General features: G+C 43.8%; 1 protein-coding gene across 1 annotated transcript; it reads right to left on the bottom strand.

Moving 5' to 3' along the window:
- Nucleotides 1–1,805: 1,805 nt before the first annotated feature.
- LOC129011301 (POM121-like protein 12) lies at nt 1,806–10,733 on the bottom strand. The gene is made up of 3 exons (XM_054446158.1): nt 10,566–10,733; nt 2,217–3,208; nt 1,806–2,038 (listed from the first exon to the last, which is right to left on the bottom strand). The coding sequence occupies exons 1-2, from the start codon at nt 10,731–10,733 to the stop codon at nt 2,219–2,221; spliced, it is 1,158 nt and encodes a 385-aa protein (XP_054302133.1). The 3' UTR covers nt 1,806–2,038; nt 2,217–2,218.
- Nucleotides 10,734–13,086: the final 2,353 nt, after the last annotated feature.

The raw sequence follows: 13,086 nt of genomic DNA on the forward strand, positions 1-13,086 counted from the left end.
TCAAAATCGTTCTCCATCCAGTTTTGTTCCCTTGCTGGCAAGGAGTTTTGATCCTTTGGAGGAGAAGAGGCATTCTGGTTTTTGAAATTTTCAGCCTTGTTGCACTGGTTTCTCCTCATTTTTGTGGATTTATCTACCTTTGATCTTTGATGTTGGTGACCTTCAGATGGGGTTTTGTGTGGACGTCCTTTTCGTTGATGTTGATGCTATTCCTTTCTGTTTGTTAGCTTTCCTTCTAACAGTCAGGCCCCTCTGCTGCAGGTCTGCTGGAGTTTACTCTAGACCCCGTTTGCCTGGGTATCACCAGCAGAGGCTGCAGAACAGCAAAGATTGCTGCCTGTTCCTTCCTCTGGAAGCTTCGTCCCAGAGGGGCACCCCTGAGATGCCAGCCTAAGCTCTCCTGTATGAGGTGTCTGTCGGCCCCTGCTGGGAGGTATCTCCCAGTCAGGAGACACGGGGGTCAGGGACCCACTTGAGGAACAGTCTGTCCCTTAGCAGAGCTCGAGTGCTGTGCTGGGAGATCTGCTGCTCTCTTCAGAGCTGGCAGACAGGAACGTTTAATTCTGCAGAAGCTACACCCATAGCTGCCCCTTCCCTGAGGTGCTCTGTCCCAGGAAGATGGGAGTTTTGTCTATAAGCCCCTGACTGAGGCTGCTGCCTTTCTTTCAGAGATGCCCTGGCCAAAGAGGAGGAATATAGAGAGGCAGTCTGGCTATAGCAGCTTTGCTGAGCTGCGGTGGGCTCCATCCAGTTGGTACTTCCTGGCAGCTTTGTTTACATTGTGAAGGGAAAACCGCCTACTCAAGCCTCAGTAATGGCCGACATCTCTCTCCCCACCAAGCTTGAGCATCCCAGGTCAACTTCAGAGTGCTGTGCTGGCAGTGAGAATTTCCAGCCAGTGGATCTTAGCTTGCTGGGCTCTGTGGGGGTGGGATCCGCTGAGCTAGACCACTTGGCTCCCTGGCTTCAGCCCCTTTTCCAGGGGAGTGAACAGTTCTGTTTCACTGGTGTTCTTGGCGCCACTGGGGTATGAAAAAAAACCTTCTCCAGCTAGCTCAGTGTCTGCTAAAACGGCCGCCCAGTTTTGTCCTTGAAACCCAGGGCCCTGGTGGTGTAGGCTCCTGAGGTAATCTGGTCTGTGGGTTGGGAAAAGTGTAGTATCTGGGCCGGAATGCATTGTCCCCCATGGCACAGTCCCTCAGGGCTTCCCTTGGCTATGGGAGGGTGTTCCCTGACCCCTACTCTTCCCGAGTGAGGTGATGCCCTACCCTGCTTCATCTCGCCCTCCATAGTGTGCACTCACTACCTAACCAGTCCCAATGAGATGAGCGGGTACCTCAGTTGGAAATGCAGAAATCACCTGCCTTCTGTGTTGATATCACTGGGAGCTCAGACTGGAGCTGTTCCTATTCAGCCATCTTGCCAGCCACTCTACCTTTTCTTTCTTAATTCTTTTGTGAGCTAAATGATAGGCAATTTCCCCCACAGTCTAGGGCTTGTTTCACATTCTTCTAACAGTACATTTTGAAGAGGTTATGTTCTTAATTTTAACCATGTCCAATTCATATTTTTTCTTTTATAGACTCTGTTTTCTAAAAAATATTTGCATAACCCAAAGTCACAGAAAGTTTTCCTTTCTTTTTTTCTAAAAGACATAAATTTCTAGGTTTTACATTTAAGTTTATGATCTCCTTGTGTTAGTTTTTGTATATAGTGTGAGGTGTGCCTTGAATTTTTCTCTTTTCTTGCTTAAGGATATGCAACTCATTTCTATTTTTTTTTAAATAATAAAGACACTATTATTTAAAAGAAGAACAAATATTTATGCAAACTATGAAAGTGGAGGATATGCCTGCCAGAGAGAAAGCAGAAGTTCCCAGGGAGAAAGCAGAAGTGGGCGGGCAGGGGAAAGGTTAAGGGTTTTGAGAGCAACACAGTCTCTTCAGCGTGGGCTCCGCAGGCTAAGGAGAGGCGGGGCTGGAGCTGGCAGAGCAGTCAGCTGAGGCAGTGGGAAGTGCCCTGGTGGGGTCGGTGGCTCCTGTGGGGGTAAAACAAGGGTCAATAGGATGAAGCAGTCTGGAGGCTCAGGAGAAAGTGGCAGGTCCCTGACTCTGAGCCCGGCTGCAGGCTGGGTGTGCTCAGAGGTTCGTGGTCTCCCCTGGGCGGCTCCTTGGTGTGTAGGAAGGTCCAAGACACCGAGACATTGCTGCACCTACTCCTAGAGCTCCCGCGGTGGCTCTGCGACTGGGCTGTGGCCGGGGTACTTCCTGCAGTAGGGCAGGCCGCAGGCTGAGGGAAGGCTGCTTCTCCTGGAAGACACTGCTGCTGGAGAGTGGAGGCTTCTTCTGAGCGGCCCAGGCCTGAGCACAAAGGCGGGGACCTCTCCATGTCTCCTGATGGGCTTGAAGGCAGATAGCCTTGGTGACGGTCTCTGCTTGGTGTCTGAGACCTCAAACCAGAGTGGCTCGTCGAATTTCCTTTTTCCCTTGTCGCACTGGCTGAGGGCCTTCAGCACTGTCTCCCTGGCACAGGGATCTGGGGCCTCGGCGGGAGGTGACGCTTGTACAGGCTCCCCTCTGTGCTCCGGCGGGGAGATTTTCACAGTCACCAGGCTGCAGATGGGCCGGGGGTGCCGGGCCTTCCAAAGCCGCCTCTTCGTGTAGGCCAGATGAGCCTCAGAAAAGTCTGGCCCAGTGAGGCTTAGGAGCGGTGGCCTGTTGGGAAAGCGCCTCCAGGCCTCTGGGACCATCTCTCTCCGGATGCGGGCATAGTCCCAATCGGGAGGAGCGGTGGGGAGGGGCCGGGTGTGGACCTGGCGCTTCCCATGGATGTAGACGACTTTGCAGCAGTCCTGGACCTGGGAGCGGAGGACCGGCCTGGACGGCAGGGACCTGTGCTTCTGGGCTCGGGGCAGCACCCTGGCCCGGGGCCAGCCCAGGAACCAGCTCAGGTAGTTGCCCATGACAGCAGTGCAATGGTCGGGGCCTTCCGTTAGAAATTCGGCTTCCAGAAGTTTCCGAAGTCTGCCGCCGGGGCCAAGTGTGCTGAGCTTGGTGACCGTTGGCCTCAGGACGCTAGAAAGCGCGCAAAACATCGCGCGCTGGGCACCCTCTGGCCATAGGGTCCCGCACGGGCCAGGACGGCACCTCGCGGAATCGGGGACGTCACAGGGCGCAGCTGCAGCGCGGGAGGGCAGCACCCAGACGATCTGGGGGACCAGGAAAGCTCAGGCCTCCGTCCTTCCCACTGATGGTCCCAGTCACTTGGCTCTGGGCAGAGGGGCCTAGCAGCTGCCTCTACTTTTTGCCTGACCTTTAAAGGTGGAAGATAGAATTTCTGCCAGGTCCTGAAAGCTGCAGATGCCTGTTGACAGAAGGGTGCCCTCTTTGATCGGTGTAAAAATGAACACAATACACTTGGATACTCTTTCAAGGAAAAACAAATCATTTACTCATATCAGTAAAGGTGATGTGTGTTTCATTCTTCTAGGATGGATGTTAATGTCACTTTTTGCAATTTTGCTCTTAAGAAAATGGAGAGTCATCAGGTTTTGTTTTAGGACTGGCAATGTTGATTTTATATGGATTTCCTATAATATCCAGCCTTCGTATATCCACGAATAGATTGTCTATCTCTGAACATTAATGTCATTTCTCTCCTTTTGCTTAATTTATTTTTAAGAATTATTTCAGTAGTCTTTTGGGGAAAAGGTGATGTTTGGTTACACATATAAGTTATTTAGTTGTGATTTCTGAGGTTTTGGTGCACCCTTTAACCAAGCAGTGTACACTACACCCAATGTGTAGTCTTTCATCCCTCACTCACCTCCCACCCATTCCCCCAGGTCCCCAAAGTGCATTGAATCATTCTTATGCCTTTGCATCCTCATGGCTTAGCTCCCACTTATGAGTGAGAACATACGATGTTTAGTTTTCCATTTCTGAGTTACTTCACTTAGAATAACCGTCTCCAACTTCAACCAGGTTGCTGCGAATGACATTATTTCATTCATTTTTAAGGCCAATTAGTATTCCATAGTAAGTTTGTACCAAATTTTCTTTATCCACTCGTAAATTGATGGGCATTTGGGCTGATGCCATAGTTTTGCAATTACTATTTCTGCTGCTATAAACGTGTGTGTGCAAGTATCTTTTTCGTATAATGACTTTTTTTCCTCTGGGTGGATACCCAGTAATGGTATTGCTGGATCAAATGGTAGTTCTACTTTTAGTTCTTTAAGGAGTCTCCACACTGTTTTCCATAGTGGTTTGTACTAGTTTACATTCCCACCAGCAGTATACCAGTGTTTCCTTTTCACCACACCCACACCAACATCTATTTTTTTTTATTATGGCCATTCTTGCAGGAGTAATGTGGTATCGCATTATGGTTTTTATTTGCATCTCCCTGATGATTAGTGATGATGAGCATTTTTTCTTATGTTTGTTGGCTATTTGTATATTTGAGAATTACAAATTGTCTATTTATGTCTTTAGCCCACTTTTTGAATGGGATTATTTGTTTTTTTTCTTGCTAATTTGTTTGAGTTCCTCATAGATTCTGGATATTATTCCTTTGTCAGATGGATAGTTTGTGAAGCTTTTCTCCCACTCTGTGGGTTGTCTGTTTATCTGCTGATTATTGCTTTTACTGTGCAGAAGCTTTTAGTTTAATTAAATCCTAGCTATTTATCTCTGGTTTTATTGCATTTGCTTTTGGGTTCGTGGTCATAAAATCCTTGCCTAAGCCAGTGTCTAGAAGGGTTTTTCTGATGTTATCTTCTAGAGTTTTTGTGGTTTCAGGTCTTAGATTTAAGTCTTTGATCCATCTTGAGTTGATTTTTATATAAGGTGAGAGATGAGGATCCTGTTTCATTCTTCTGCATGTGGCTTGCCAATTATCCCAGCACCATTTGTTGAATAGGGTGTCCTTTCTCCACTTTATGTTTTTGTTTGCGTTGTTGAAGATCAGTTTGCTGTAGGTATATGGCTTTATTTCTGGGTTCTCTATTCTGTTTCATCGGTCTAGGAGCCTATTTTCATACAAGTACCATGCTGTTTTGGTGACTATAGCCTTATAATATAGTTTGAAGTCAGGTAATGTGATGCCTCCAGATGTGTTCTTTTGCTTAGGCTTGCTTTGGCTATGAGAACTCTTTTTTGGTTCTATATGAATTTTAGAATTGTTTTTTCTAGTTCTGTGAAGAATGATGTTGGTATTTTGATGGGAATTGCATTGAATTTGTAGATTGCTTTTAGCAGTGTGGTCATTTTTGCAATATTGATTCTACCCATCCATGATCATGGCATGTGTTTCCATTTGTTTGTGTCATCTGTGATTTTTTTGGGCAATATTTTGCAGTTTTCTTTGTAGGGGTCTTTCACTTCCTTGGTTAGGTGTAATATACTCCTAAGTGTTCTTTGTTTGTTTTGCAGCTATTGTAAAAGAGCTTGAGTTCCTGATTTGATTCTCAGCTTGGTTGCTGTTGGTGTATAGTAGTGCTACTGATTTGTGTATATTGAGTTTGTATCCTGAATTCATTTGGCAGTTTGCTGAATTCATTTATCAGTTCTAGGAGCTTTTAGGATGAGGCTTTAAGGTTTTCTAGGTATACCATTATATCATTGGTGAACAGCGACAGTTTGACTTCCTCTTTACTGATTTGGATGACCTTTATTTCTTTCTCTTGTCTAATTGCTCTGGCTAGGACTTCCAGTACTACGTTGAATAGAAGTGGTGAAAGTGGGCATCTTTGACTTGTTCCAGTTCTCAGAGGGAATGCTTTCAGCTTTTCCCCATTCAGTATAATGTTGGCTGTGGGACTGTCATAGATGGCTTTTATTATCTTAAAGTATGTCCTTTGTATGCTGATTTTGCTGAGGGATGCTGGATTTTGTCAAATGCTTTTTCTGTGTCTATTGAGATGATCATGTTATTTTTGTTTTTAATCCTGTTTATGTGGTGTATCACATTTATTGATTTGCATATGACTTGCATCCCTAGTATGAAACCTACTTGACCATGGTAGATTATCTTTTTTGTATGCTGTTAGATTCCATTAGTTAGTAGTTTGTTGAGGATTTTTGCAACCATGTTCATCAAGGATATTGGTCTGTAATTTTCTTTTTCTGTGATGCGCCTTTCTGGTTTTAGTATTAGGGTGATACTGGCTTCATAGAATGATGTAGGGAGGATTGCCTCTTTCTCTATTTTTTTGAAATAGTGTCAATAGATTGGTACAATTCTTCTTTGAATGTCTCACAGAATTCAACTGTGAACTCGTCTGGTCCTGGACTTTTTCTTGTTGGCATTTTCTTTTTTAATTACCATTTCAATCTTGCTGCTTAATACTGGTCTATTCAGAGTTTTAATTTCTTCCTGGTTTAATCTAGAAAGGTTGTATATTTCCAGGAATTTATCCATCTCCTCTAGGTTTTCTTTCCATGTTTAGTGCTTCCTTCAGGAGCTCTTGTAAGGCAGGCCTGGTGGTGATAAAATCTCTTAGCATTTGCTTGTCTGTAAAGGATTTTATTTCTCCTTCGCTTATGAAGCTTAATTTGGCTGGATATGAAATTCTGGGTTGAAAATTCTTTCCTTTAAGAATGTTGGATATTGGTCCCCACTCTCTTCTGGCTTGTAGGGTTTTTGCAGAGAGATCTGCTGTTAGTCTGATGGGCTTCCCTTTGTGGGTAACCTGACCTTTCTCTCTGGCTGCCCTTAATATTTTTTCCTTCATTTCAACCTTGGTGAATCTGATGATTATATGTCTTGGGGTTGCTCTTCTTGAGGAATATCTTTGTGGTGTTCTCTGTATTCCCTGTATTTGAATCTTGGCCTGTCTTGCTAGGTTGGGGAAGTTCTCCTGGATAATATCCTGAAGAGTGTTTTCCAGCTTGGTTCCATTCTCCCTGTCACTTTCAGGTACACCAATCAAACATAAATTTGATCTTTTTACATAGTCCCATTATTTCTTGGAGGCTTTGTTCGTTCCTTTGCAATTTTTTCTCTAATCTTGTCTTCATGCTTTATTTCATCAAGCTGATCTTCAATCCAATATCCTTTTTTCCACTTGATTCGGCTGTTGATATTTGTGTATGCTTCACGAAGTTCTCATGTTCTGTTCTGCAGCTCCATCAGGTCATTTATGTTCTTCTCTAAACTGGTTATTTTGGTTCATCTAATCTTTTTTCAAGATTCTTAGCTTCCTTGCGTTGGGTCCGAACATGCTCCTTTAGCTCAGATGAGTTTGTTATTACCCACTTTCTGAAGCCTACTTCCATCAATTCATCAAATTCATTCTCTGTCCAGTTTTGTGCCCTTGCTGGAGAGGAGTTGCAATCATTTGGAGGAGAAGAGGCATTCTGGTTTTTGAAATTTTCAGCATTTTTGCACTGTTTTTTCCTCATCTTCGTGGATTTATCTACCTTTGGTCTTTGAGGCTGATGACCTTTGGATGGGTTTTCTGTGTGTGGAGGTCCTTTTTGTTGATGTTGATGTTATTGCTTTCTGTTTGTTAGTTTTCCTTCTAACAGTCAGACCCCTCTGCTGCAGGTCTGCTGGAGTTTGCTAGAGGTCCACTCCAGAACCTATTTGCCTGGGTATCACCAGCGGAGGCTGCAGAACAGCAAAGATTGCTGCCTGCTTCTTCCCCTGGAAGCTTTGTCCCAGAAGCACCTGCCAGATGCAAGCCTGAGCTCTCCTGTATGAGGTGTCTGTTGACCCGTGTTGGGAGGTCTCTCCCAGTCAGGAGGCACAGGGGTCAGGGACCCACTTAAGGAGGCAGTCTGTCCCTTAGCAGAGCTCGAGCGCTGTGCTGGGAGAACCCTCTTTGTCAGAATCCACTGCTCTCTTCAGAGCCAGCAGGCAGAAATGTTTAAGTCCGGTGAAGTTGCGCCCACAGCCACCCCTTCCCCCAGGTACTCTGTCCCAGGGAGAAGGGAGTTTTATCTATAAGCCCCTGACTGGGGCTGCTGCCTTTCCTTCAGAGATGCCCTTCCCAGTGAAGAGGAATCTAGAGAGGCAGTCTGGCCACAGCTGCTTTGCTGTGCTGTGTTGAGTTCCACCCAGTCCTTAACACTGTGAAGGGAAAACCACCTACTCAAGTCTCAGTAATTGTGGACGCCCCTCTCCCCACCATGCTCAGTTGTCTCAGGTTGACTTCAGACTACTTTTCTGGCAGCAAGAATTTCAAGCCAGTGGTTCTTAGCTTGCTGGGCTCTGTGGGAGTGGGGCCTGCCAAACGAGACCAGTTGGCTCCCTGGCTTCAGCCCCCTTTCCAGGGGAGTGAATGGTTCTGTCTTGCTGGGGTTCCAGGCACCACTGGGGTACGAAAAAGAAAACTCCTGCAGCTAGCTCGGTGTCTGCCTGAACAGCTGCCCAGTTTTGTGCTTGAAACTCAGGGCCCTGGTGGTATAGGCACACAAGGGAATCTCCTGGTTTGCAGATTGCAAAAACCATGGGAGAAGCATAGTATCTGGCTGGATAGCACAGTCCCTCACAACTTCCCCTGGCTGGGAAAGGGAGGCCCCCATTCTTGCACTTTCTGGGTGAGGCAATGCCCCACCCTGCTTCTGCTCGCCCTCTGTGGGCTGCACCCACTGCCTAACCAGTCCCAATGAGATGAACTGGGTACCTCAGTTGGAAATGCAGAAATCACCCGCCTTCTGTGTTGGTCTTGCTGGGAGCTGCAGACCAGAGCTGTTCCTATTCGGCCATCTTGCCAGATCCCCCAAAGACATAATTTATAATTTGATTTTGGAAAGTTTGTCAAATCTCAAATGTTTAAATGCTTTATATTTTAAAGTAGAATTTCAGGTTACCATAAGTCATTCATTTAGCCAAAACGATAACTTAAAATTTTTTCAAAGGCAAAAAATTTTAGTCATTAATAAAGGGAAGACAGCTTTCAAGTTTTATGTCTCTTTTCTTTCCCTTCTTTTTTCTACAGTTTATTCAAAAGGCAAACAAAAATCTTTCTTTTTGTTTTATATTACATGAAAATCTTGTTCAAGAGAGAAAGCCAAATCTCATCCTTGCATTAGTGTGCTATTGATTTCAAAACCAGTTCTTAATAAAACCTTATAGACAAATCTATCCAATCTTAATCCGTTTGACCATAAGGTAAGACCATAAACCTTTTGTACCCCTTTACAAATTTTTGTGAAAGAGATCAGTTCTCTATGAAAAACCCATTGTGCTTTTATTCCAATGTTCAATTTATGGAAAAGCTGAATAATACCCCTTTAACTTTAGCCTGTATGTTCACACACAGAATTTCTTTTACAAGATTAATTTTTCACAAACCTTCCACAATGTGCTCAAACCTTCAGCTTTATCTTATCTAACTTAAAACAATTCTTTAACCCTTTAATCTAGGCAAAAGAAAAAAAATCCACATTCCCATGGCGTGTTATAATCTTTTACCAAAAACACATTTCGCTTCCCTTATACACTCTGCATGTAAAACTGTTCTTATTTCCCAAAGATTACTTAAGTCACATGAACTAAAAGGCATTACACTTATTACTTTTCTAACAAAATATTTGATTTAAGCACTTATTATTTTTAAACCAATTAATCAAAGCTCTTTCATACTACACACACAACACACATAAATACACAGACAGCAGATCCAGTGCTTGTAAGATTTTTCATTTGCCAGTTTCTTAATTGGATTACTGGCTTCAGGGTGCAACCCTTGGAGGAACAGGGCCAGGAAAGCATGCAGTTTCTATGGTCTAATTAGCAGGCACAACTGGAATGTGAAAACAGATCCCCAAAATTAAGGGTTCCATTTTAATACTGAATCCTGGATCCCTCAAAGAGAAATGCTACAGAACAACAATGCCATGAATTGACCGTGCATTTCATTGCAAAGCAACCCAAAGCCAATCAGCCCGTTCTGTGATTAGCCCATCCCCCATGGGAGTCTTATCTCTCAGTGGGGGGTGGGAGGGTGGAGACATCTCCATACCTTCCAGGTGACCAAGAGCATGCTTCTCTGATCCAAACATGCAAAGAGCCGAGTATCCCCCCATAACTGCCATTAGCTATCCCCAAAACTATATTTCCTACATAGTTATTAGACACCAAAGCTCTCTCATAATGTGATGTAATTTCTGATACCCCCAAAAGTCAAAACCATCAGTTAATGCAGTGCAGAACAGAACAGAACCTTAGATTTTGAGAGGGCTCGATCCACTTTTAATTAAGTTGACTTTTAACCATTGCGCTCTTTAAAGAAAAAAAAATTTTTTTAGATCTCTTATTACCCAATTTTAACCATGCCAAACTGCCAATATTTCTGATTTTTAAAATTTACCAAAGGTTAACTCCCAGGTGAAACCAATAAATCTGAACGAAGGTTATGACTTAACCACGAGTGCACCAGGTCAAGCTCCCAAGGACATAAAATAAGAAGAGAGGGAAACTTCATCTAGTTTTTTTCGTTTGTTTCAGGGACCTCCTACTAGGAGTTTCACCATGTGGTCTCTGGGCAAGACAGTCGCCCTGAGTAACAGAAAAGATAGGAAAGGGAAAGGAGAGAAAGAGAGAGAAAGCATTACCTGTGGTGAGGTGGGGAAGGCGAGCAGCTCAGGGAGGCCAGAGAAAGACCCACCCATTGCAGCGACACTGAAAAGTTCAGGTGGCCGCTTGTCGGTCGTGAAGGGATCTTCTCCAGCAGTCCCATCAGCTCTCAAGTTTCCCCGTTTGGGGAGAAAAAAGCTCCCCATGTCCCATGATCTTGTACATGCCTAATCCTGTCACCCATAGCTGTCAGCATTTTTAGTAGAGGTGAGGTTTTGCCATTGTTGCCCAGGCTGGTCTTGAACTTCTGGGCTCAAGTGATCCTCCTGCCTTGGCCTCCCAAAGTGCTGGGATTACAGGCATGAACCACCATGCCCAGCCTTATCATGTATCTTATCCTATTTCCCTCTCTGCAGGTGAGCATCTTTTGTTATCTGGTGGAAATCTTGCCAGCTGTATGGCCTTCAGCAAGTTGCTTAACCCTCTAAGCCTCACTTTCCTAAACTGGTTAAATAGAAGACCAAAGTAGTACCTATCCCAGGCGACTGTACAATCACATAAGAAAATGTGTGCAAATCACTTAGCAGAGCCCATGCCTGATATGCAGTAGATGGTCACTTCCCATCAGCTATTATTAATGAGCATCTCTGTTGGGACTTGTGATGTAAGAGACAACTGGCACTTCTGTAATACAAGTCTTTACTCAAGATCATCTCTACAGTTTACTGAGGCCTCCATAGCCCCAATAATTAACATTTTGTATATCTCATATGAGGGGGAAGGGGAAGAGTCTGTGCGCATCTTATTGTACTTATGTCTTCAATATTCACCCAGTTATCTTTTGTCAGCAAACACTGGTCATGAGCATCCTATCAGCACAGCTCTTCTCCTCCTTACTGTTTATCTTCACTCCTTTTAATGGAGATTAGTTTTAGGTCCACATTAAATCCACCCTGGATTTGATAGCAGGTACAGAAATGCAAAGTCATATTTATATGGATCATTTCCACTCAGTTACTTTTGTCTCTGGCTTGCTGGACTGGGAGGTGAATGGTGTGGGAGGCATTACTGTGACCACAGCAGCTATATCCCCTCCCCAGAGATTTACTTGCTCTGAGGAAGAATGAGCTGAACCATCAACTCTTTCACAAGGGCCTCTCTACCCATGGCCCACCTGCTCAACTTTGAGGCTAATTTGGCAGGAAATATTACTTGCACTTAGTTAATGAGGATCAGATCTTAAATACCTCTGTAAGACTTTCCCCACTTTTCTGAGTTTGTGTTTTTAAATGAATAGATTAAGAAATCTTATTTATTTAATTTGTTATCCCTAGGTACTTGGCATTGACAACTGGATTATTATTACTATTATTAAAATTTTTTTTCATAGAGTCAGGGTCTTGACTTGTTGCCCAGGCTGGTCTTGAACTCCTGGGCTCAGGAAATCCCCCTCCTCAGCCTCTGAAAGTGTTGGGATTGTAGACATGAGCCACTGGGCCCAGATGACAACAGTATTATTTAGGGAATTGGGTGTCAGTCATTCATTCAACATATATTTCTTGAGAACTGCCCATGTTACAGACACGGCTCTTGATTCTGGAGTTCCAGCAACAAACAGGGCAGACAAGATCCCTTTCCTGATAGAAGAGGGTGAGAGGCAGAAAACAGACAAGAAAACAAATAAACCAGAAAATATCAGGCCAGTTGTAGCAGGTATAGATTTTGCTTAATAACAACAGAAACTGACTTTTACAAAAGGCAAAAGAAGGATTTTACTGGGAGGATACAGAGTTGTTCACAGAATCAAAGAAAAGGCTGAAGAACCAAGATTTGGAAGTTCCAAAACCAGAATAACTTTGTACATCCAGGAAACTAGAAGCGACTGACTTTCTTTTTAGGAGCACACTGGAATCAATGAGCTCCTACTAGTACTTCCTCCTGGGTCAGGATGCCAGAAAGAGAAAGACTGAGCAGTTGGTTGGTCTGGCTTCAGTCACTTGACCGACTCTTGGCCAGGGTGACATACCATGTGCACGAGCAGTTACTCCATCTCTATCTCCAGTGAAGAGAGTGGTAATTCTCCAAAGCAAAATTGGTTCACAATTGCAGAAGAAGAAATGGATACTGAGCAGTCAAAAACGACAGATGTCCCCTGATTTTAAGGCAGTTTACATAGAAGAGGCTTAGGGGTTTTAGTTTTTGCAGGTGTTCCAAAAATGGGTGTGATTTGGTTTGCATTAGTTAAATCCACCTGGGTTTCAAGCACATAAAAGGTGGTCAACCCTTAGTTCCCTAAAGTGGTGAGAATAGGATTGAGAATTTAAGTTTAGTAATTTTGAGAAGGACATTGGTAAATTAAAATATATCAAGGGTAATCAGGTAATCAGAAGGATCTGGAAAACTTCATCTATGAAGAGTAAAGAAACTGCTTTAAATACTTTGGAGCCTCTGAAAGAAATATTAGCTGTCTCACTATTGTCATGTATTCTAAATAAGTTAAATAGTAAGTGTCATTCCCTCTTTAAATTTAATTTATTATAGAATTTTATTATGTCAAAG

This window comes from Pongo pygmaeus, chromosome 14 (assembly GCF_028885625.2).
Source record: "Pongo pygmaeus isolate AG05252 chromosome 14, NHGRI_mPonPyg2-v2.0_pri, whole genome shotgun sequence".
Taxonomy (NCBI): Eukaryota; Metazoa; Chordata; class Mammalia; order Primates; family Hominidae; genus Pongo; species Pongo pygmaeus.

Bases quoted from the DNA above. Each gene is read 5' to 3' on its own strand.
- LOC129011301 (XM_054446158.1), bottom strand. From the start codon at position 10,733: ATGGGGAGCTTTTTTCTCCCCAAACGGGGAAACTTGAGAGCTGATGGG. The intron at 3,209-10,565 runs GTAATGCTTTCT...CTGGTCCCCCAG, and splicing joins CCTTCCCCACCTCACCACAG to ATCGTCTGGGTGCTGCCCTC.